We start from the raw sequence: 26,581 nt of genomic DNA, 5'->3' as shown, positions 1-26,581 counted from the left end.
ATATAGAATTTTACTAATACTACACATTTACTTAAGTTATGGATTAGCCTATATTTCTTTTAACTACTTCACACAATGAATAGAAACAAAAAAAAATACTGTAGCCCAAACAGGAGCTGAAAATAACAATGTAAAAATTCCAAATGTGTGACAAAACCATACTTACATTAAATATCATCAAGAATTTCAATATCAGAAGTAGAATTTCATTTAGCACTTGCATTCTGGCCAGCTCTAAGCTTTAGTTGAATGACTCTTGGAAAAAGCTTGTATTGTTTCTGCTCATCAAAGGCAAAAGTATTGTGATTTGGTTCACAGGAGACCATTTTATTGCCAACTTGAAGTGTTCCAAAAACACGCCACTGTTTCTGTTCGGGTTTTTTTTTTTTCCTTCCCCCCTCCAAACTAGGCAAGAGTTAAAAAAAAGTGTAATTACAATTTCAATAGTGATTTCTTTTAACTTCTCAAGCATATCTCATCAACAGGATATACAGTACGGTTCAGAAGAGTAAACATTTTTAAAAGTAAGCAAACAACTTTTTCAACCAACATACACAATTTCTTGCTGTATTTATGCTGAACTCTCCTTTTAACATGGACAAGTTATGAAGTTAGTTTTCTTCTTCAGTACAACATGGACACAGGACTAGTACAATCCGGGCTGGTTTTGTTGTTGTTGTTGAAGTTAAGGACAACTCTAGTGTGGAAGCCATGGTCCTGCCATCCATCTCCCTTCATCATCTCGCATAGCGCTTAATGTAATCTTCAACTTTATTCCGAAAGTCCTCCTAGAGGAAAGCACAGGCAGAATTACCCCAAGCATGTCAGAGAGGGACTCACATAGGACTACAGCGATGGTGGATTCCCACATTAGCACCAGTAGGGTCAAATTCCCATCAAGTGAAAGCCCTGCCGCTTTCCCCGAGACCCAGTACACATTTCCAACGCGGTGTAGAAGTACTGAGGTGACCACTCGAGTCCTTGCAAGCAGATGTCCATGCTCCGCCGGGGATCTCCTCTGGGGACTGAACTGAACAAAAAGTTTGCCATCGCCAGCTATCAATGTAGGTACAAACAGACTGTGTCTGACAGGTCGCCGCCGGTGCTGGGAGGCCGGGTCCCAGCTAGTGGCACAGCAAAAATCTGGCCACAGTTTTAGAGAAGGAAGGGAAGCTGTCCTTACCAGATAAAAGAGGCAAGAGGCTACGGTAGGAACTGTTACAAAAGCTGCATGCCCTAAGGCAGCTCTGTTCCAAATACTCACTCTGGCCTCCCCCTGGTAACTGCACAGTATCGAAGCTAGCACATAATTAAGCACATAATCAATCACTGCTTTTTTTTTTTTGGTCATTTATTATAGCCTAGAGAATTAAAAATTCATCATCCAAGTCACTCGTTTGTTAAAGTGGTTCAGAGGGAACACGCTTATACCTGTAGCCCTCCACAGAAAACCTATGGGACTATTATATCACCTCTGTATCTCCGGAAAAGCACGCATTTCTGGTAGTTTATCTTTATAAAGCATGGAGATGCCAAGCGGGAGAAATTCTGACACAGTTTCCTCATTTGATACTTCTCCAAGCCAGGATGTCGGACAGATGCTACATTCCTGTAATGTTATTCTGAGTCTGAACCTTGCCTCGTGTGCTTACAGCCTGTTATTAAATATGTTCAACACAAACACACCAAGTGGCCTGTGCTCCAGATTCAAGTGGGGGGTTCACAGCGAAGTGCTTCTTGCTTCATTTCCAGCTCCCAGTTTTGCATGCTGGCTAGAATATAAAACACCAACACACACAACAGATGAAGAGGTTTTGAACGCAGTGTCCTGGTGCAGTGGAGCTGCCTGGAAAGTAGGGGCCACAGAAGCACTGAAATCCTCTGCCCACCAAGTCTTGCTTTTACTAGGAAGGGCACAAAGTCTTGCTGCTGAGACCTGAGGTATCGCAGCAAGGCACGCTCCTGCTTTAAACAACGTACCTTGTCCAAGAGAGCAGCTCCAGGTTTGCCGATACATAAAATGATGCCCTTAGAACGCACACTGAGCGTTCCCGTACAGTCCACTCAGCAAAGAGCTAATTAAAACAAAGTTTACAGACAGAGCAGCAGTTCATGAATTTAATGCCCCATGTAAATAATGGCCGTTCATTGTTCAAGGGTTTTAGTATTGGGTCTTTTTTTACTTTTTTGTTAACAATAGATAAAAGCTGAGCACCTCAATACACACCATGACTTTGTACTATACTGCTAAGAAGGTCTGAAAAGTAGCGAGTAGTTGCTTTTAACTGTGAAGCTTGTTTTAAAAATGGGGAAAGAGCTGTCTTCCCTTGCAGGGGCATGCAGTAACCCATTCTGAAATTTGAAATATATGGTAAGATACTTACAAACAGAAATCATCAAAGCTAAAATGCTCCCTCCCCAAAGCTAACTTTACCTGCTTCTAGCTTGACTACATCACCTGTGTGCCCCCTTTTTCTAAAAAATTTTGATTTCCCCCCATGTCTTGATCAGCATTTAGCTATACACTGCCACTAATACTTTTGCTAGACATCACATCACGCCAGAATAAAGCAGTAATATAGGCTTTTTGCTACAGCTAGCCTTGGAATGCATCGGTATTTCCTTGCCTCCAACACCACACTTCAAACACTTCCTGATCAGCTCCCTTTACGACGGCTTGGTTTTCTGATGGTGAGTTTTTCTATCAGCAAAAGGATAAAGGTTATCTCATGGTTTAAGTCCCAAATCAAAGGATCAAAGAACTATGATCCATCAGTGACATTGTCCATGATTCCATTTTCCAACTGATAAAGTGCATCACAGAGATGTCCATGAATTACATGCAAAGTGCTTTGAATCTCAAAGAAGTCTGAAACACGGTTTAAGGCCAAAAATATCATAGGTGTGGAAACAAAAGTATAAATGCACTTTAGGGAAAAAACACCCACCGCTAATGGCTCTTCTCAAGAGAGGTACAGATCTCTACTTTAGAAGAAATAAAAGCAGAGAGCGTAAATTACAAGCATCCATTACAGGAAATCACTGTAAGATGCTTGGCACCTTGGCATCGTCCAGGAGGAGCCCAGGTGCAGAGAGGAACCCTGCAAGGACTGACTGCTAAAAGAAACCAACTCTTTAGGGCTGCAGAAATCCCTTTCCTCCTTAGAGACAGGATGCCTGCACTTGTTAGGAGAAAGAAGCAGCTATTTCGATACAATACAGCACCTGCTAAAGGCAATATTCTGTGTAGTGACTTTTAACTCTGCTGCAAGCACACCCGTTTCCATGCTCGTACAACCATACGTTAAGCATGCTAAGAAACTAATGCTACAGAGCTAATGCTGTCTTCATTTTAAATAAGATTTCAGATACTGGGCAACTTCAATCCTGTGACAACAGTTATGATAGCCAAGTATCAGTTAAAGTGTTTTTGAAGTAACTACTTAGAAACAACACGTCTATTGGAGTGTTTCCCAGATCTCAGGCTGCCTCAGGCAAGGAATCTCTAGGTACCTTGAGTCTGTTAAAATATCACACAAACAAAAGAAAAGTGACCTTTTGAATTTGTTTTCAGCTTTGATACATTGATGCAAGCTAGAACAATTACGCATAATGGCAAACGATGCTGGAAACCTCCAATTTACTGGTTATGATGGTTGTTCTCAATATTATGGACTGATCGCTTGCAGCAGCAACACTTGCTGTCAGCCCGTTCTTGGACACTCACAACATTAGAGCACATCGATTCCAACACTGCACCTGACACAAGAACCCTCTTGGACTTTCCTACTCTTGTGATTCTCCGAAAGACAGGTCACTAAAAAAAATTGGGCAAAGAAATACCACTGGACATGCAATAGGGCAAAGTGCATCTTCACTGTATCTACAATATCTAAGAGCAATGCAGTAGAGGCAGCTCAGAGCATCCTCTGCTTTTTCACCCATACCTGTATGAAGTTTTTAAATGGGACGGTAAGTTCTCGGCACTGACTTAACAGAAGCAGGACCTCAGTGGAGAAGGAATGCTCCAGAAATCCATGCCATCACTTAGGCTGACTTGCCAGATGACGGAAATGACAGTGTTGGCAAGAATATATTAACATGGTATTCGCTGCATGTCAACCTGGTTGCTGAACAGGAGGTTCTCATCCCATAGCTGCAATATTCCTCACATGCCATATGGCTTAACAGTTCCTGATTAACACAGGGCACTTTTCTACGTGCACATCTGTTTGTGTGCAGTACTGAATAATCAGAAGTAAAAAAATTAATCAGAGCAGCACATATTCTGCATTACAAAGAGGCACGTAACAAAATCCTGCTAAGAATGCTAAGGGAAAGAAAAGGGACCTTGTTTCACAGGGAGTGGAGCTGGAGACACGTTGTTCACCTGGCACAAGGATGCTGCGTGTGCAAGCACCCATCGCCACGCGGTACGTACCTGCCCTGATACTCTGCGACACAAAGCAGTCCATTTTACCCTCTCTTAACTCCAAATCCTAAGTGTAGGACTACCAGAAAGATGGGCTAGAAGGCAGGTTTGTGCAAAACACCTACTCTTATTAAAAAACCAAAGCCTACCCACTTGAATGGAGCTTCTTTCTCTGATTCTTTCTGCAGGAGACTCCAAGAAACTGTACTCAACTCCAAGTCTGATTAGTCCCCTATGCCCCAACCATCCTTTGATGCCAAGACAGACACTGATGAGAAAAAGCATACCACATCCCGCGGTCTTGATGCTGAGAGGGAGAAGAGTCAAAAGGTTTGTTGCTGGAAATCCTCCACCATAAAAGCAGTTCATGTCAACGACCATTTACGTGCCTGCCAGAACACTCATCTAGCTGATGGTGGTGGTTGCTTTGCCAGGTGGGGCTCCTGCCACCTCTCTCGACCTGGATCACGTCCCACTGCTAGCCTGGCCAGAGGCACAGCTGCCTGCCTCTACGCTGAAGTAGCTTCCCACGTCATCAGAGTTGTCAGGCCAAAGACTGATGAAGGGGGAGAGAGTTGACTGTTACTGTGACATTTTACTACAGAAGCTACTGACGCTGTAACACATGAAACATCAGCAGAAACAACTCAGCCAGCCATTAAGCCCTGATAGGCCACCAGTGGAAATACCATCTGGAAGAGCTTTTCAAAGGGGAAATCTGATTTTAAACTACCATCATTTGCCCTTCACCAACCTCACAGTATTACCTTCACAGATTTGAAGATAGAAGACAGATGGAGTAAGAGGTGGATAAAACTGCCCTTGGGTTCTCTGGAGATGTGCTGGGTGGTAGGGAGGAACGAGGCTTGGGTTTCTACCAGTACCTGCCTCCTTGCCTTGTCTAGGGTGGAAGGACACACACATGCAACCAGAGAGGTCTGTGCCTGGTGCTAAGCCAGGAGATAGACCTCCTCTGTGCAAAACAGAGTGACGTGATTCAGGGACCTTAATGAGGCACTGGCCTTGTAGGAAGTACGGGAAGTTGAAGCTCAGACAATGCCAGTATCCCCTTAGCACAATGGCCATCCCATCACACAACACAGTAACGGGATGGACAGTACAAGTATCAGATTATGTGATTCAAAAAATGCCTTCCCCATACGTTTTAAAGGAAAAAAAAGTATATGATGATCAGCTGGGAATAGGAAACTAATAAAAATGTAAACAAAACAAAACATCATAACCTAAGCATACTCCAAAAGAGCACAGCAGGTCCTCTCCCAGCTCCAGCTGGATGCTAAGAGGTACAGATGAGCCTGGACACAGATCCGTGGGGATTGAGGGCCTCACCGCCCTGCCCCACATGCCACCCCTATAGCTCCCAGGCACCGGGCTGCAGCTTGTCCCCCCTGCCCCACCTCCAGGTCCTTGTCCTATCCCAGTCCTCACCCTGGATAAGCAAGACCCTGGTGGAAGTCCAGATCTGAAGGTGCTCAGTTCTCAAATCCATGTATGAGAGGAAACCATCTAAAACAGGAGAATTTAGACAATTTTGGAGCAGCCCCAAAGCAGCTTTGCCCTGAGCTGCGGGGAGGTGAGAGGGAGAGAAGAGCGATATGTGAGTAGCCCTGTGGGAAATATTTGATGCATGAGTAATGCTGACCAAATTACTGCTTCATTTGATGAAAATCATATGGGGACAATCAATCTAAGGGAAATTCAAAATCCATCAGTGAATGAAGAGTATGGAATATAAGCCATGACATATTTCACAATATCATTAGCTGAAAACTGCATTACAGCACAGACCATAAAGTTAAAACATCCCATTGAACTTCTCCTGGGTGTATTTTTGTACTTAAACAAAGAAGTTTTGTTTATACAAAGAAGTTTAACAAATAGCCTTAAAGCATATAAATATATACATATTTTTTAGTAAGGACTCTGGCCAAAGACATCAATTTCAAACAACTTAACTGATTTCATGATTTTCATTTGTATTATCATGCTCTCTGGCAAGAACATACATGTGCAATGATTTGCATTAAGAAATATTAAAAAGCAAATCCTTATCTAATTAGCTTTAGATAAAAAAATACTAACTGATGTAATATTAAAACAATTCACTTAAGTCTCAACTGATGAGCTGTTCATCTTAAAAACATGCCACACTGAAATGAGATGAAAGAAATATGGCAGACTATAAAAAGTTGTTACTACAAGATATTTTACACTGAAGGCATAAACAACCAGTACCTGGCCAGAGTGGTAATTTATCACAAATTATGTATCTTTGAGGAGTACTTGGGAGAGAATGTATAGGCAATTATGGAAACAATAGGAAAACAGCCACCCCAAAACCCCAGAAGAGAAGCACGGTCTACAATTTGTAGGAAGCATATTGAAGCACGCACTCAAGAACTAGGTACCTTTTTGAAAACTGGGATTTGACCTGATTTGGTGCCTCTAAGAGAAGAGACTTGATTTTTTCCAACAATTTATACCGCACTGAGTTGTACTGGTTAACTGCTTGTCTATTATTAAGCTTTTAATTTGAAAAAGAAAGATCTGCTCAGTTATCCAAAGCAAACACAATACTTCTCTGTGACAGCTACGAGAGAAATTTAGAAAAGTTGTAATGGAAACTTTTATCTCAGGAATCTGTAGGGGTTTTTTTGTTTGAAACAAATGTATACGTAAGAATTACACAACAGAAAAAACCCCAAAACAAAGCAGATTTAGCTCATTATCCTTAATATACCCACTACTGGCACCACTTCACACACTGCGGTATTTGGCAACCACAATATTGACCTCAGTTTCTGCCTCAAGTATGTTAGAGACCAGAAACTATTCCCGCCTCTTTGGGGGCTGTGTTCGCACGGTTGAAGGCCATACTGGCCAGTTCCTGCAGGAAAATGTGCAGTGTACCACATCTGTCCCTCGATCGTGACAACAAGCACCCAGATACTGTGACAAACTCTGATCCACCTTCACGTTGTTTAGATTTACAAGTCTGTAGAATTCAAATGGAGACAAAAAAAAGATGACACACATACTCAATTGTTCCTGCCCTTCCCTCCTTTGTGTTAAAGAAAACAATGAAATAATAATAATAATAAAAAAGCACTATTTTAACAGAACACTATTTTAATCCAAAGTTTATCACCACGGTTGAATTCCAAACAATTTCTTAGGACCTTACTTGTGGTTTTACTTAAAGTGCAGTTTAGTAAAGGGGTCTTCTGAGCACCAGGAACATGACATTACTCAGCTCCAGCCAAAGCTTTAGGAGGAGGACATAATAAACAGGTAAATTTACCCACTAGCCCTATGAATTATATTTAAAGCGACCTTTTCTTTCTTTTCCATCTGGCAGGAAATAATGATTATTCACACCCACCAACCCCCACACACCCACTCCCATTTAAAAAGGAGCTGAATGAAACCTTTGAGTAATACAAAATCTCAAGTATGAGGTGTTTTTCCAATTCATGTTCCTGCCTTGCTATCATTTCCCTGTCATTGTTTTATTTAGCTCAGCCTCTACACCATCTGAAGAATTTTCCAAGCTCTGTAATTAAATTTTAGTTCTATGAAGAAAGAAAAGAGTCGGGGGTGAAAAACCTATACACAGGTATCTCTGACAAGCTCCCGTGCCCAGCACGTGCAGTCGAAACTGCATCAATTTTCACGGCCCGTGTTCTCTACTTCAGATTTTAAACATCGTTTCTAGACATCAAGCTATTCTGATTTTGCAAAATGACGAGAAAATGCTTTAGTAGATCTCTTTGGTAGCTAAGTCCCAAGGGGAAGAAAAATGGTGGAATTTTTACTGCAGGGGGAAAAAAAACCCCAAACCAAACCCCAAAAACACTACTGCTGTTTTTACTGCGACTATTTGGAAAAAAGCAGCATTGTGGGGAAGAAAGAAACACTAAGTTTTGGACCTTTTTCTGAAAAATATCTGTAGATATAGATAGGTTACAGAATTGGTGTGAAAAGTAGTGACTTGCCTGCCAGGACACTGCTCTGGGGAGAGTCAAAGATGCGTTGCAAAGATAGAGTGAAGCATTAGCACACTGAACATGAAGCAGCACATCCATTTGTTTGAGATTCTCAGATCTTAAGTAGGAACCATTTCCCTCACGCTTCTACAAACTTTGTTGTCTGCCAGTGAAGCAAAGATAAAGGGAAAAAAGCACTCTCTCAAGTTATCAGAAGAGGAAAGGGCTATGGATTAGGAGGCAGGGTGTGAAAGCTGCCGGGGTAGCCAGGGATAACTACATCTAAATCCCATTTGTGCAAAGGGAACAGAGCCAGCTGAAGAGGGCAAAGCAGATTCCTAAAGAAAATCGTTCCCTGGATCAAATGCGATGCAGGTCCTGACACTTTTGCCAAATCTGCCCTTTGGCTTACAGAGCAGCTTCGCTGGAGGCAGATGGTGGAGACTTTTGCGAGTCCTCTGGTCATACGGCCGCAGTGCGAAATGACTCAGGATTTGCCCTGACTGTGACTGATTTGCTTATTACCATCTATGATTTCGCCCAGGTTGCTGAAAACAAAGAAAACCTCCTGGGAGTTAAACCAGGGAGCACGGAGATTGCTCGGTCGCTCAGTGCCTGATGTCAGGCGCTTGTCTCCCCGCTCCTCCAACGCTGCAGGGGTCAGCCTGAGGCTGGTGCCAGGCACACTGGCTATCTTGTCGATACAGTTATTGGAAAGGATTATAGAGAGCACCCTTCAAGAAAATCACCTGAATCATCACAATTACACTGATGTTAACCTCCTCTGTGCTGCAAATGCACTTCCACCCATGAGGATGCCACTCGTTCCCAAGAGAGGATATGTCCTCGGGATCTGAGATTTTAATGGATAAATTACAAGCGCAGAGGAAATGGAAGCTGCCTGGGTCTGGTGAGAGGGTTTTTGCAAGTCATACTCTACTCAAATCAAACGATGTTCAAACAAACCTGACCAGGCAGGTGAGGCACATGGGGAACTCAGCTCAAAGAGGTCAGACTCCTTAATTGCATTCAACAACCCTCCTGTATGTTTCCGTTTTAAAGCCATGCATTTTTCTAAAGAATGCAAAGCAAAAGCTTTCCTTTTAAGCCACTTATTTGCCTTAAGCATGTAAAACAAGCTTTAAAACATCTGCATTTCTTCCACATTTCCATCATTACCTCAGCAAGTCAAACCATCTGCAAAAGCTTAATCAACTTTGCTGAACCTGAAAGAGGCTCCATCCATAATCAAAGTGTTATGAAAGATGGATAATAGTTTCTATAAATACTTTCAGCATTAGAAAAGTAACATTTTTCCTATTTACATCTGTTAGCACAATTAGCAGCTGTGCTGTTGCTCATTTGCACATGCCGTTTAATGTACTTTATGCTCACTGGGAAAAGGCTTCAAAGGCTGTAACACGGACATGGAACATAAAATGGGGAGGGAATCCAAGAAAAACCCCAGTGCAGTTCTCTAAATGCAGGAATATTGCAGAAAAACAAATATGTATTCTACTGTGGCTGCCACAATTTCAGTGAGAACAACAAACACCGAACAGGGTGATTGGGTGTGCAGAGGAAGTGAAGGATTTACTGCAATAAATATGGAGATAAATAAATGCAATGACTCACAGAGAGAAGTCTTATGAAAAGATGTTTTTGAACTGGGATGGTACTGTTGTTCTTAATAAGACAGTTAAGCTGTAATCAAAAATGAAAACCACAACAAAAATTAAACAGCTTCCAAAAAAAATCACATCAAGTTTGAAATCCTTTTAGGGCTAAATTCTTTTCCAGTGTGGTAAAAGCTTGAAAAGCTAAGGTTAGCCTCTAATGCAGTAGATCACGTTCTTCCCTCGAGAAGCTCCTTCTGCTGCTTACCAACTCATAAACCGTAAATGTGGTGTCCAAAGTCATTCGTACCAGCTGGAAACCCGTGGTCTGAAACAAATGGCTTGAAGAGAAAGAATTTCAGGACAATGAAGGTGCTGGGGCTCTAGCTCTGATTTCTTCCCTAGCCCTCCAAATCCAGAGATCTGGAGGGCTAGGGAAGGCAAAGGCAATGACGCACACACTGTCGGCTATTGCCTTGCTGACGTCTTCAGGTGTCACAGCGACACACACTCATCCCCATCATCGGCATGAAATCGCATCGGTGCGTGGAGCAGCTGACGTCTGAGCGGTGGCAGCGGACGTCAGGAAAGCGAGGCTGCAAGTTCTGGATCAGCTACGAGTACTGTGGGATTCATTACAAATAAGGGGAAAAAAAGTTTCCTTACACAGAGATGACAGGTTTGTCTGGCCAAAGGTGAATATATACTTCCACTCCTCAGATACACTTTGTGGGTGCATTTAAGTAGAACAATTCTTCAATATTTCGTAACCCCTTTTAGAAGAAATCAGGAAATAGATACTCAATTCAATATCCAGGAATAAATGCGAGTTTCTTATTTTACTTGAAGAAGGTTAAAAAAAACCCCTCACACTTTCATCCTGTCACAGTTTTGTACTGTTAGAAATAAAAAGCAGTATTCTTGAAGAAAATGTTCAGAACCAGCTACTTCTTATTAGGAAGAGAGACTTCAGGATGTCAAGGGCTGGTGCAGGGCTATCAATTTAAACAAGGCAATGAGGTCAAGTGGAAAACCTCATACTAGACAACGGACAAAGACAGATGCCAGTCCATGAGAAACTCAAACATGAGTAAGTAAAACAGCACAGCAAGGATGAGATTAATTTAAGCAACGCATTGACTCAAATATTCTACAATGCAAACAACCTAAAAAATGAGGGCCTGATAAAGCCAGCCTGAGGCAAACATAATGAGAGCAAGATCTGGGCATACCTCCCCTTGTCAGCTCTAACGATATCCCTGTCTTGACAAGAACTAAACAGCCTTTCTGTTGCCTACCCTTCCTTGAGCTAAGAGACAACTGCATCAACTGAGCTGTTGACAAAGTCCAGCACTGAACAAACTGAAGATGAAAACATATTAATTTGTATCCTAAATTCTTGGACCCAGATCACAAATCAAAAGCCTGAGGAGTTCCTGGAGGCGCAGATCTATCCTGGTAGCTCTTTCTGAGTTTCTCTGGCAAAGCAGTGGGAATGGGTCAAAGGAATGGAGATGACTGTCCTGGGTGGAGAATCTGCTGCGTGTTTACAGTACAAAAGGTAGCACTGAAAAGAAAGGTGAGGTCGGCACTCCAGCCTGCAACACTGCAAGTCTTAGAGAGACCATTTGTAATGATGGCCCCGCAAAACAATTACTCGTACTTTAAGGTATGATGTATCAGAATTACAAGCTCTGGCACAATCAGCTGAGATCCCAGATAAAATAAACAGACACCAAGAAGAAAAACACTTAAGAAGAGAGAAAGGTAGTAAAGAGGTCAAGTTATAGCTTACCCATGTCTTTATGCATTTCTTTTGCAAAGATTAATGGGATCATCCCATAGAAAGAACTGTCTGAAGAGCTGTCCTGAAATCTCCTGACACACCGCAACTGGAGATGAAGCATCAGGAAACCCAGCAAAGACCAAGGGATTCCTGAAGTACTGTAGCATCACCACATTTGGCAAAACATTTCTTATACTACTAAGTTTTAAAAACAATACCTTCTTACTGTTTCTATAGGTAGAGAAGTAGCTATATTGCCTCAAACTCTTTTCTGCCATAGCCCTGGATCCCACAGCAAACTCTTGGGAACTTTCTTTTTCACTGTAATTTCTTGCTGAGAAAGACTGTGACCTCACAAACTTCACATCAGAATAATTCCAAGATCATAGGGAAGAGTGAAAGTAGAGAAGGAGAAATCCAGTTTACAGACGAATTGAAAACAACTAAAAATGATAAGTCGTAATCCAATGAGATGTTCAGACATTGTGAAAAGGCTAGCAGAATGCATGCAAGCAGAGCAGCTAGTATACTATGATACAGTATACAATGTTACAATGGGTTTTACAAAGCCACTCTTTCTGTAAACCGTGAGAATTAATAATGCAAGATGAAGAAGCAATAGTTTCAAAGCCTTGACCTCAATTACTTCTTAAGCAACCTTAATAGCATCTATCTTTCTATTGTTGGAGTAAGAGCCAGCAGTACTGAAAATGAAAAAATGAGAGTTGTGCAAAAATCCCCTAAAAATTAATGTATACAGTAGACTGATTACTAATTACTTCAGATGTGGCTAAATACGGAAGAGGAAAAAAGACAAACGCAAGTAAAAATATGCAGATCTCATGATCACTATGAAGTAATGGGGCTCCCCGTGGCGTTTGAATAGCTTGCGGATAGTTCTCTTCACCAGAATAAAGCCTCACTTAGTGTGCAAGAGCCTATTTGCAACCCACACATTTTTACCCATACAGCTAGGGAATATCTAGCAAAATCAAGAAAGGGCTTTAAAAGACACATTCAGCAAAGACAGCAAAATCTGACTGCCTAAAGATTTGCAGACTATCATTACTGCTCTCCTCCCCCCAGCACGATACAGCTTTTCCTTGATACTCTTTACAACCTGCTCTCTCCCAGCAAGAACCCCAGTTCCCTCACCCTCCTGCAGCCCTCTTGGGTTGCACCCAGGTCTCCTTGCCACCAGCTGGGAAAAAGGCAAAGTGCACGGTCTGCTCCGAGCTGCACGTGCCCACATGGGCCCGACAACAGCCCACCCGGGGTGGGTCCTGGCTGAGCTTTCATGGGAGACTCTCCTGGTGGCTCACTCACAGACCGTCCTCTCTTTGCTGCTGCTGACAGCTTTTGTGGCAGTTATGGGAACTGGATGTAAAGATTCTGCTGCTCTGTCAAATTTGATGGAAATTGATGTGTGTTCAAAAGGATTGAGGGGGAGGCTAGGATGAGGGAAGGGGCCAGATGGATGGCATCACTGCATAAGCCTTATTCCTTTACAAAACAAGACTAAAAAGCAGAGCAATTGCTAAAGGTTTACTTCAGTGAAGCTCCAAGACAAACTGATTAAGTATGGACTAGATAAATGGGCAGTGAGGTGGACTGAACCAGCTGAACTGCTGGGCTCAGGGGGTTGTGATCAGTGGCACAAAGTCCCACTGCAACTCAAGGGGTTGATACTGGGAACAATACTCTTTAACCTCTTCATTAATAACCTGGATAAAGAGGTGGAGTTTGCTGATGATATAGAACTGGGAGGAGTGGCTGATACACCAGATAGATGTGCTGCCATTCAGAAGGACCTCGACAGGCTGGAGAATTGGACAGAGAGGAACCTCATGAAGTTTAACAAGGAGAAGTCTTGCCCCTGAATAACACCATCCACCAGTACATGCTGGGGTCTGGCTGGGTGGCAAGCAGCTTTGCAGAGAAGGACCTTGGGGTCCTGGTGGTCACCAAGCTGGCTGTGAATCACCAAAGACGACCACTAGCATCCTGGGCTGTACTATGAAAAGCACTGGCAGCAGGTCAAGGGAGGTGATCCTTTCACTCCACTCAGGCCTCATGAGACACATCTGGAGTGCTGTGCCCAGTTCCAGGCTCCCTAGGACTAGAGAGATAGGGACTTACTGGAGTGAGCCTAGCAAAGGGCCACAAAGATGATTAATGAATCAGAGCCTCTCTCATATGAGGAGAGACTGAGCAACTGACCAGGACTGTTCAGTCTGGAGAAGAGAAGGCTTGGGGGGACCTCAATGGATATATATACCTGATGGGATTTGACAGATTGAAATACAGGAGATTTCTTTTAAACATTAGAAAAAGTTTTTTAACTGTACGGGTGGTGGAACATGGGAACAGGTTGCCCAGAGAGGTTGCGGAGTCTCCGTCCTTGGAGATACTCAAAATCTGACTGGACACGGTCCTGGGCAACCTGCCCCAGCTGACTCTACCACAAGCACAGGGGCTGGACTAGACAATCTCCAGAGGTCCCTGCCAACCTCAGCGACTTTGTGATTCTGTGTAATACCTTCTGAAAACGTCTCAAGGATGGAGTGCTGGAAAACCTACGGTTACAGAACAAACAGCCCTCCTGAACAGTGATTCTGAATCACATTACTTGGTTATGCTGGGCATAAGCAAGAAAGAACAAATAAATGTTGCTATCAAGACCTTTAACTTGCAGTTACATTAAAAACACAAGCTTATATTCATGTAACCTGCCAGCTGCCTAGCAAAGTTTTCCAGTGTCTCCTTACTCAATTTCATCATTACCCACCATTTTATATTTCTTCAAATTATTCTGCTGCTGCTACAAGAATATTAGACTGACAGTCTCCAAAACAATATCCAACTTTTATCAGAGAAGTAAAAGGATAGAAAACAGAAATCCTTCAAAAACTATAGTGGCACTGAGGTTGACACATCTATCCATACCAGCGTGATGCACCAAACATTTTGTTAAAAGTCTAATTTTTAGTCTTGAGAACGGAGGAGGAAAGTGTCGGGCTTGTCAATTCAGTAATTCCCTTACTCTCAGCTCCACAGAAACTCTTTTGTTCTACACGTAATTACTATTATCTCATATTCCAGTATGTTCGAGACCAGATTGTTTCGCTTATACAGATGGATTCCCCTCCTTCCCCTACCCAATTACAGTTTTACAGCCTAGGAAACTTTAATCAAAAGATTACTTTAAACTTGAAGTGCCCTGCAGTTCTGTATCTCTCCCCACTTACAATAATTTACATGAATTATGTTAAACTGATTTCTTCTAATGATCAAGGCAAAACCTTTCTTTTCCTTTCCACCTATTTTAGTAGCTATCTGTACTGTGCTGCCTTGTTCAGAAAATTATCCTCCCGATGGCCGCCTTTATTTTTATTTTTAAAGAGATGGCCACTGACTTTAATCACACACAAGAGAGAATTTCCTTTCAGCCAAGGAGTTATAGCTGGGACTGCCTGTAGAATATAGTAATTTATATCATGGATGAGTAACCACTCATCATATGGATGAGTGAATGGTGTGGAGCCACTGCCAAGCCATTAAGAGCTACTCTCCTCTCAGCAGCACAAGGAGAATGGTTTCAAAAACCCAGTTGAAGCCTCTTTTTGTCAGTGTTATGCAGTGCCAAAGAGGGGCTCCTCAAGGGAGAATGGCTATCTGAACCAATTCGGACAGGAGAGTTACTTACTATTAGGGACGCAATCTTAAGACTCGCACTGATTTCCTTGCCAAACATTCTCTACTCTGTTTATCACAAACATAGGCTGATTGTAGGGTTGAAGTTCCTAAGAGGTAAGAAAGAAAACCCCTAAGACAAGAGTCTCAGCTGTGACTGCAGTCAGGGCAGCACAGTGCTGATTTAAACCACAGTCCAATCTCAGTTCGGAAAACCAGAAAAGGGATTTGGTTTGCAGGCAAATGAAAAAAAAAACAGTAGAATGTCAAGCTTAGATTACAAAATTGGTTGCTTCTTCCTTTGTGCATTTTAGCTTTTCTACAGAACAGGAACCTTTGGCACCTACAAGTAAGAAGGGCAGCACAGCACAGAAAAGCGGTCTGTCTTTACTCCTTCATAACTGAACTTGCCAGAGCAGAGATAAAATAGGTGAGAAACGTTGTCTGTGTAGGAACATTACAGCAAGACTGAGACACATTCAAGTCAAAATTAAGGAAAAGATATGAAACAGAATGCAATTTAAATGACAGGGTATTAATCCAGGATTAAGAGGATCCAAGTGAATGCCCAGACCCCCACTGCTTTATTGTCCTACCCAGGGTGAGTAATTTCCCTCTCTACATCACTACATTCCCACCTGCAAAGTAACAAAAACACGATGAGCTCTCCATCGGTGTGCTTTGTTTCTTCCACTGATGAAGTGCCCTAAATAAGATCTAGGCATTAGATCTCAAATTTAACAGTAACTTAAAGTGAACTGAGAATGCCCGAGCATCTATGGCCCCTTGCTACCCAGGCAGTGAGAGGAGGTAACTACGTTCTCTTACCATAATAACGTGTCCTCATCTGCTTCAGGGCTCCGGCCATTTGTATAACTAAGTCCTGTCTACAAGAAACTATGCTCAAAATTGCAATGCTTGATGTTCAAACTAAATTCGTAAACATCAGATCCTATTCTATTCACACAAAAATAAGTGTCAAGCATATTTACAAATTCTACTGTAAACCAACATTAACCAACTTCATGATACTGAAAGTAAAAAAAAAACCACCCTATTTTTCTTTAAATCTATTTCTTCATTTTATTATTAAAGATATCAAAATGAAATCACTTACAATTACTACTAATCATTATAAGAAAAATCAAGACAAAGTGAAAAGCTTGTCTTGACTGCAGCCAGTGGAGGAAAAAAACCAAATCTGCAGTGGTGAAACATTAATTTTCATTCCTGATGAAGCAAATACAAGTCTTAAACCAAAGGATCATCTTTGTTGTTATCTGTGAAATCTTTCACAGGGTTACCTACCTATTTAAGCTTTGCAGACAGACATCAGTGAATTTTCAGACAATACGAAATAAACAAAATATTCAAAATATGTCCAAACCTGGTTTACTGCCTCTTCATCCTATTAAATGTAATTCCTATTTATTTTTCAAGAGGGATTTCAGCCCATGGTTTCATATGCTCAATGATACTAAAGAATCAAAAGCAGCTGTTGTTTTCTACAACAAGCACTGTAAGTACTTTGGAAGTTATAAAGGATTTATTTTCAGTTGAGTGATATGCTAATACCCCAGCAGCGCTAGATCAGTGCTCCACTGCGGTAATGCAAGATACCCAGCTACGTACAGCTACAGCAATTGTTAGGTATCTTGTCCCTACAGATTTCACTGCTGGTGAGTACGTACCCCATCAGGTTCTTTCGGCCAGCAGCACTATTAGAAGTTGCTTCTTTTGTTGCAGCCAAATAAAACACAGTAAAAGCAACTGCCCAATCCTCCAGGATAAATATCTGTAATTTAAGCACAAAATTAGAGTGCCTGACCATAAGCTGACATAGTGGAGAGTACTACCTAATCAGAGAAGAAGTCATATAATAACCAGCACCCTTATGATATCCTCAGATGAGAAAATCCAGTGGGACCCTTGATTAAAGGGCTCTAGACAGACACAGCTGTTGAATTGTTCCTATGAAACTCATAGCAAGCGTAATTTTTTTCCAGTGCTAAAAACAAGTAAAAACCTGCTGAAATTGCTGTCAACGTTAACAACTGCTGACTCCAACGGATAGGGCTTGCCACACGACCGCATATGTGTAAGAATGGCAGCTACGATCAATCCATACACTCAACAGAAGGCCATGAGCTCAAAAGTAATAACTTATTTGTAGGTTCTGCTGAGTAATAGAATATATTACATGGAAAATAATTTGCAGGTTACATGGTAAATGTTTTACTATTGAAATAAAGCTCTTTTTAGACACCAGAAAAATATTCTGGCTTTATAGAATTTGTTACTGAATATTCACACTACTGACAAGGTAGTCAGTACACAACAACAAGCTGAAGTTTTCAGATAGTTTCCTCCTAAGACTGCCAACACAGGGCTGGAATCCATAGAAAAGACCCACTCCCTGACAACACTTCATTTGGCAGCTGTAACCAACCCACTTCTCTCCATTTACTTTGCCAAAATGAACGCGAGGCCAAACAAGGTAATATTTAAATCAGGACCGGCATGGTGCAGGAAAGAGATTCCAGAAAAATTTGTTTATTGCTGACCTACCACTTTCTGACACCACGTTCAACAGGTCATCAAATGAAATTCCAGACTATTTTGACAAATATTCAGTGTGCTATCCTCCCTTGACTGATGTGTATGGAAACTTGGTTTCATAGCTAAGAACACAACAAGCAAGATGCTGTCAGGCATTATCCCTTCACGCTGTGTCAAGTGAGCCACCATACCCAAAAGCGCTAGCAGAGGCTCATGCTGTGGATGCGGAAGAGTGCGAATAAGAAATCTCTGCCTTTAAACAAGAAATAGCCAGCACCACCAGGTACTCTACACAAGGTGGAGGATGTTGCTTGACTCCATTTTTTGATGATTTCATACCAAAATTCTCCAGCATTGCTTCTGCGCGACAGGTGTGCCTGCATCTGTCGCTCTTCAAGTTGTTTTAGAGCAGGAAGCTACTCTGTCTCAATAAATTACAAAATAAATTGGATGAAGGCAGAAATTCAAGCAAGTAACACAGAGCCGTCAGCCACGAATTTGAGGTTTCTGACAAGCACGCAGCAGGAAACAGGACAGTAATGCGACATGCCAGATCTCATAACGCTCTGCACAATTAGCAAAATACCAGGCTACCTACATCACCTTGGAGCTGGATATTATATTACATCCTTCCAGTAACAGCGAATTTACATTTTGTTTTTATCTCCATTCATTTATGCAAGATTACATTAGGGTATGTTAACCCAGCATGTGACTAACAGCTTGCAATCCCTCTCCATACTGTGATCAGCCTTTGTTCTTGCATACGGGAGACAGGAATGAGCAGCAGCTAATCTGTATTCACACTTCATTACACCCCTGGGTCTTGTAGGAATAGTTAATGCATTTTCATGTGGCGTGCTGAAATGGAGGAAGGACAGTTAGCTAAGGGTATTTTGTGGAACATCTGCTACAAGATCAATGCAAAACTAAAGACCCATCCTGAAAAACTCTGAATGTTCTCAATTCCTTTTTAATTGAAGGAGAAACTGAGGGCATCCAGCACTTTGCACATTTAGATGCACGGTATGACTTACTTGTGTTTTCCAAGCTACCATCAAGTGTCCAACTCCAATCTGATCCTTCTGCCCTGCCAATAATTGCTAAAGATGCTTTCCCAATATTCTGAAGAGGGTGACGAATAATGCTTTGATCATCTACATTCTCCATCTGATTGGCTTGGCAGATGAAAGCAGGGGTTTATTATTAAAACTTTTTCAGTTTTCAGTTTGTTTTACAATTATGTTATTGGCCAGGACTTAGGGAACAAATTTTGAAAATGACACAAGAATGTGCCCACTTTTTTAACCCCTTAAAAATAATTTAGTAAAACTTTGAAGCATCTAACAGTTGGATGTTTTCAATGAGGGACTACAGAACAGAGCCTGGCATTCAACTACGAGAAAGACAAGAAAAACACATCTTGAAAGATGGACTCCAATGTATTCTGACCTGCATAGGTAAGCTTGTAAAGCTTTACCTAAAGCATAGGTAAAGCTTGTGAGGGGAGGATCACAAAACCATACTGACCTTTTAAATCCCCACTTATGTCCCACAAGTAGGAAAAAGCCTGCGCAGTACTGAAAGAGGCAATAGTTGTGGACTCTGAACTCACAGAGCCCTCCACTTGCAAACATGCATGCTGTAGTGATGATTTCCAGATTGGACACAGGGTCATTGTACATGCTTTCTTCTGAACACGAGTACCTAGCCAGATGTTTCCACAACACCTAGTGGGCTTCACTTGGACCGTGTATGCAGGAAATGCTACTTAGCGAAAAAGCAGCAAGTGCAACACAGAATAGGAGAGCCAGCCAGAAACATGACTGCCTCTTTAGCCAAGATGCAAACTCAAACAGTTCCGCTTTAATCAAAAGCATTTCCACCCAACAGAACTGTCAAGCTTATTACAATGAAGTGTAAAAGATAATTTAGTGAGAAGGCTCTTCAGTGAAATCTGGTAGAAGGGACGGAAGAGCCTCCCACATCAAATAGAAAGAAGAGCTGTGATGTCTAGTTAGATCTACTGCTTCACCGTGGCAACTCTTCCAGTTGCTGCAGTGGCAGAAGAGTACTGCCAGCTCTGGGGAAGCTTTGTTTCAGAGGAGCACCTCCCCTGCTCACTGTGACTTGAAGCTTCAGGGAAGTGGTGCAAAGAAAAACCAGTCAGGCTCCAGTACGCTACCTTCAGAAAGAAGCAAAGCAAAGGTTTTCCCTCTGTACTGTGTTACCAGTGTGACAACACAAGTCACTTTTGCATGCTCCATCACTTCTCCCCACCATGTCCCCCTGCAGTGAAACAGGCAGGGTGCAGCTGAGAAACTGTTCCTCATCACTTATGAGCATCTAGCACAACCGACCTCATACATGGCTGCTCCTCTAGCACCGGTGCAAACACGTTAATACTAATAAAATACATTTTTTTAAAGACCACCTGAAATAAACTTCAAGTAAATGCTTTCAAAATAATTTCTCTGTTCTAAAGCTGATTTTCCAGTTGTCTTGAGCCATCACCAAACTTTAGGCATCCGAGCTTAAAAAAATGAAAATAGTAATGATCAGAATTCTTCAACTATCATTAGCACTGTTTGCATACAAAATTTCACAGGGAAACTGGAAAAGTTTAACAAAGTGTATGGCTGTAACAGGAAATTGTTGGCAAGGATGACGAGTTTGACAAGGAGAATGGGGCTAAAAATAATGCATTGAAGAATTAAGTGAGCATTATTTTTTGAAAATTCCTTGGGGAAGGCATTAGAAAAAACAGTTTGCCAGTAAAAACCTTCGGAGTGTGTTGCCTGGACCTAATCCAATGAAGAAACAAGCATTCAGATAGAAACAGGATATAAACTTGGGTAATACAGAGCTGGTATTTGACTTTTGACCTACCCATATGCTTTTGACTACTCTGCAAAATAAAACCATTTCAACCGTTTTCAGTTTCTTCAAGGAACACTACCCACCAAAGGAACGCAGCTATTTCACATAATTCATAATTATATGGAAAATGAAATGCTTTTTTAGAGCTATTTCTAGTGCTTTTTACTGCAAATAATATCTCCTCTGAAATGTACAGTGACAAGATGCAGCATCCACAGACCATGAAATTTTATTTATAGTGTTTTATATAGTATAAATGTTTTATACTGAAATGCCTTTTACAGAATCTTGGACAATTTTGGTGAGTACTATCCAAACAAACTGTTTTGCACCCTAATTCACCAACAGTCACTATAGATCAGTGGATAATATTTCTAATTCTTAGGCAGCTTTACTTCAAGATATTTAACTGCTAACTATTAAATCTAGCAAGCAGAAAACCCAGTGACGAACATCCACAGAAAAGCTTTTGCTGCCAGCCACACAAACCCAATTAACTCAAAGCTGGAAGAAATGTTCTTGCAGGTCATTCAGCCTTCATTTATGAAGGGGTGAACCAACCCAAATGCTTCGAGCAAGAGTTAATGCACTAAATGATGCATTCCCTACAATGGTCACGGTACCTCTGCTCTTGGGCTCTGCAGCCTAAGTCTCAAAGAACTAAGCCACTCTGTCCTTGAGTTTTACACAAAGCCAAAGATAAAAATCAAAAAAGCAGAGTCTAAGCAGTTTGGAGGTAAGGAAAAAAAAAAGAAAGATATTTATTAGAATTGTCCTGCAGATGCTTCATTCATTTCCAACACAGATGTTAGCTAGTGTCTCAACTGAAGGGCAACAGCTCACATTACTCAATTGTTTCAATAAGCAAAGGTGTTGACCTGCATTGAAGACGCCGATCTGTAAAGGCGCCTGCGCCGGCTGGCAGTCACTGCCAGGTGCTCTTTCTGCTTCTGTGAAGTTTGGGATGGTTCTGGAGAAGTGGCAAGGGAAAAGACCTGATCTCTTCTGAACAGGAAGAATCACTGCAGAAGCTAAGTGAGCTAAGTACTCAAATGTATACTCAAACGCCTTTGATATAAAAATGATAACAAAAAAGAGCAGGTATGACAGAGAAACAGAGAAGTTACTGTAAGATCAGTTAAATGAATTACTTTAAACCAGAAGACCTGAGGAAGAAATACAGATAATGAATATATTTTTTCCCCCAATTTTCAAGTTTTAATTTTATTTTGTGTTACTGTTTGTCTTCTTAGAGGATCCAACACACCTGCAACATGCTAGCATTTATATCATGCTTTTCATTCAGATGCATCAAATAACATTTCAAACAGACTAATCTTCTGATATATGAAATTACATTAATAGAAGAAAACTAACTTCAGAGTAATCAATGACAAGAGATCAAGAAGAATCCAAAATTGAAGACACTATTTAGTTTCAAATGCATTTCTTCAGCTACACAGAAAAATGGATTTTCAAGGTAGTCTTAAATCTAAACGTAATTACGCCCTTATTATGTATAAGCACAGAAATAAAAAGCCAGGAGGATAAAAGTACAGCTGGCCATGACATTATTTTGGAAGAGTCTTTAGAAGGATCAAATCTGAAATGATACACAGGCAGCGAGCTCTGGGACTTTTTAACTGTCTGAAGACATTATCAGGCTGAGGGCAAAATTACTCCAAACTTCAGCAGAGATGAAAGATCCCAAATCTGCCAGCTTCTATATTTAGCACCCTGCAGGGCAGCTCGGAAAGAAAAGCACAGGGCTCCCAGTCTGTGTGGCAGATTAGTTTATAGTGTTTGATAAAACCTAGGTGAGACGGTAACCCCTTTCCACTTTGAGGACAAGCTTACAAGGCAGACTTAGTAGTTTCTGATGTAAAAAAAAAAAAAACACCCACAAAAAAAAGAAACCAGCAAGAATGAAACCACTCATGGTGAAAAAGAAGTTTTACAATTTCAAGTTGTTGCTGGTTCTTGGTGGCTCCAGAACTAAAGAGGCTATGCTGGGCAATGACAGTTTTTGATGCAGAGGGACAATTTTAGGGGAAATTCAACTTACTGTATTTCCAAAGGGATGCCTAGAGATCTTCTACAGACATGTCTGTATTTATTTCTTATTTATGATTGTTACTTACAGGCAGACCTCTTGCTGATAACTTTCTCTTTCAATGACTTCCCTGTTTTCAGAAGATACATTAACGTCCTCTCCAGAATCTAGCCCTGGCACTGGCATTTTGCCAGGTGATGCTGGTTCTTGCCCAGTTGCCCAAGAAAGGGTTTGAGAAATTAAGATTATTCTATAAAAAACTTAAACTGTTTGCTATTTAAGGACTCAAAAAAACTGCATACAGTTATGGAAGGTTATAAAAGCTCTTCAGTGAAATATGTAGTCAGCAACTGTTCCTAATTATCAATGGAATTTCTAATGGAATTAGATTAGTGCGCTCACTTGTAAAGACAAGACGACAGTCCTCAAGTAATTCAAGGAAAATGTTCATCCCAGAAGACTCATTAGAACAACCTCCTAAGACTGCAAGCAATTGAGAGGAGAGATTGTTTTTAAGCTTAGTTTCCTAAGGAACTGAGGCTATGTAGGACAACTAAAATCCTAAGAAGAAACCTTAAGAGGCAGCTTCAGATGCCATAACACCATGAACATTATAAATCCATCTCCACAGAAACAATCCTGACATAAAAACGTTATTTTCTTTATTACCAAAAGCCTTGAATAAAAAAAAAAAACAAACGCCAAGCAGTAATGTATTTTCTTGTGTAAAAAAAAACTGAAACAAAAAGAAAAGAAAAGAAAAAAGATTCAATAGCTGTCACAGCAGCATGCAAGTGACACAAGGAAAAGTCTGCCCCAGCACTCTTCTTCCCCAATAGCTTCTCTCCTCACATATCACTGGTGCCAGCACTGTGTGATTTATCTGAGGGTGCAGTTCATGAAAATATAGCGTTATCCCAGATGAAATGAGGCTGGCAATACTGTCCTTGGTGCCTTCTTGAGGACTTTTGCTACTGTGCTAGTATTACTGTGGTGAGGAATCAGAATGACATGATTTGAGCAGGACTAGAAACCGCAACTGTAAGGATTATCTATTAAAGACTAAAGACAGCACTAAGAACATTATGAATTGTCCAGAGTCATGTTTAACTGCAGTATGTTACGTACAAATTCCAACTCTCCTGAATTTTCCCCCTAATATTGTTGTACAACCCCCCTCCCTTAGAGCAGAAACACAATGTCGACAAACAACATCATAGCAGCATATAAATCTACCTGAAAACACATGGGCTAGAAATACAGTCAGTGACAACTGGAGCTGCTAAAATCTGGCAGCTATAGTTAAAAACCCATGCTTTCTAAAACCTGGGCCAGAACCAAACACCCACACACAAACCTATGCAAAATAATTCATCATTAAAATATCAAAACAACAGCTACAGGCTTTACTAGTGATCTAGCCATGGAAAAGGCAGGGAAACAATTAAAACTACCTTTGCTGACAGCAGCAGAAGATAGCTAGGGGGAAAAAAGGCAAAACCAAGTCCCCTTTTACATTGGATTGTTGTGCTGCATGTTCTTTAAAAGCAGGCAGGTACAGATTGGGACGATCGGCACCTGGAAGCAGCCTGTTGGAAGCAGCATGCCAACCCCTCCACATCCAGGAGCAACTGGGTGTTTCCAGCAAAAATTACACTGAATCTGACAACCGCTCTCATTCCTCTGGCTGGGACAAGCAAAGAGAGGGCAACGAAAGCATGGCATTAGTGATCATCTTTTGACACAATCGCCAGTTACCTGGAGGCAGCAAAGAGAGGTGACACTCTTATTGTTCAGTGCATTCCTATGCTCTATAATCAGAAACATACAATGCTGCCTTCCAAGGAAGATGCAAATAAAATCAGGGCTTGCTGAATTAAGTAAAAAGTTTGTGTTTAAGATAGTTCCTTGGCAAATGCACACTTACTTCAATTAGATTTCTCAGCTTTGGCACTTCAGAGCTGCTGGTAAAAGTCCCATGAAAGAAGATATGCTAGAATTTCACAAGGGGGAAAAAATCCCTCTAAGAGTGCTATCTATCTTACTCTTTCACAATGACACAGCAGGAAGCATTTCCATGCACTGAATACTGACAGATGAGTTTCATTGGAAAGATAGAAAGATCATGCAGGAAAATAACACAGGGTGATGTTCCTCAGCTTTTCCTATTAGAAGAACTCAACACCTCATGGATGCAAAAGTGAATGAGTGCTTGCCAATCTGCAGGATGACAAAAATTGCTTTAGCCTTTTAAATTGCACCAAATACAACAGGCAAATACAATTAAAATAGGACACAGCATTAGCATTCTTGATATGGCAGGCCTCAGTGAAGAAGCAAGCTAAGGAATATTTGGAAAAACATTTCTACTTTAAGCCACATGAACAGCATACTAAATTTTCTTGTTGTGTACTGCACGTATGGCTTTGAAATGTTTTTTTTGGCAAAGGCAACCACTACTAGGAAATATAAGGGCTTTTAAGGAACCCATCGAATTGCAATGTTCTGAGATAGTTTCTCAAAACAACCATGACAGATGTATGTATGGAAAGTATTTCTAGACTTCAGCTAACAAATAGCAGACACAGGGCCCATAGCACCTCTGGCTAAGGAATACACAAGTCTTGAACTACTAAGCTGATTCGGTTTTGTACTACCATGGCATATCCCTATTCTTTCAGTATTCAGCCTACCTGGCTGCCACAGAAAGCAAATCAAGAGAGCTTAGTTTGTTCACTGTACAAAACAGCAAATCCTACAACTTTTAGCACATCATTTTTAAGTGAGTAGTCACTAAAACTTAAACACTTGCTTATTGCTTAGGAATCTGTGGAATCAATTCTATTGACAATTAATGGCTCTGGCCATCCACATAATTGCGACAGCCTGACTTCTGTACTAAATCCAAAGAAATCCCAGCTAATTAACTAGTAAGCAGTTCTTTAAATTCCACAAGAAAACTCATATTACCAAATTGATGAGGTTGTATCAGTGTGAGAAGACTGAATGTTGGGAAACACCTTACTTAGTTTAGAGACATCAATCGCCTTTTTATTCTGATTTATTGAGCTCTAAACCAAGAGAGCATGGCTGTTTATCTTCCAGTGATTGTGACCTAACTACAGTGCAATGTGGGCACCAGGAATGTTCTGAAAAGTAACACTACAAAAATGAACAATGCAAACGTTCCCTAAGCTGGAAACAATTAACGAAGACAGAGGCGGGGGGGAAAAGAAAGAGTGAAGAGAAACTACGATTTTATCTGAATGCTTTATTAAATGCTGAAAGCCACAGTCAACAAGCTTGCAAGAAGGTTTGAGTTTAAAAACTGGCTGAGTGTGGAAGTTGGCACCAGGTCAACAGAAATACAGTCACTAAAGAGGATGTAGTCAACATGCTGAAGGGCAAATCCACCCTCTAGAGGGACCTGCGTGGGTTGGAGGAAAGGCCGACAGCAACCTCAGGAGGCTCAGCAAGGCCAAATGCAAAGCCCTACCCCTGGGACACACTCAGCCCCTTGCATGGGGACAGTCCTAGATGCCAGGCTGGGGATAG

The 26,581-nt window shown here is 41.3% G+C and overlaps 1 protein-coding gene across 1 annotated transcript in view; it reads right to left on the bottom strand.

Moving 5' to 3' along the window:
* Positions 1-432: 432 nt before the first annotated feature.
* Positions 433-26,581, bottom strand: part of UBE2F (ubiquitin-conjugating enzyme E2F (putative)) — a 79,094-nt gene continuing 52,945 nt past the window's right edge. The window contains exon 9 of the mRNA XM_009584022.1: positions 433-788. Coding sequence (XP_009582317.1) covers positions 738-788 — 51 coding nt within the window. The 3' untranslated portion in view covers positions 433-737. The remainder of the gene's footprint in view (positions 789-26,581) is intronic.

This window comes from Fulmarus glacialis, unplaced genomic scaffold, assembly GCF_000690835.1.
Source record: "Fulmarus glacialis isolate BGI_N327 unplaced genomic scaffold, ASM69083v1 scaffold3848, whole genome shotgun sequence".
Lineage (NCBI taxonomy): Eukaryota > Metazoa > Chordata > Aves > Procellariiformes > Procellariidae > Fulmarus > Fulmarus glacialis.
This window is presented reverse-complemented; position numbering and strand designations above follow the sequence as displayed.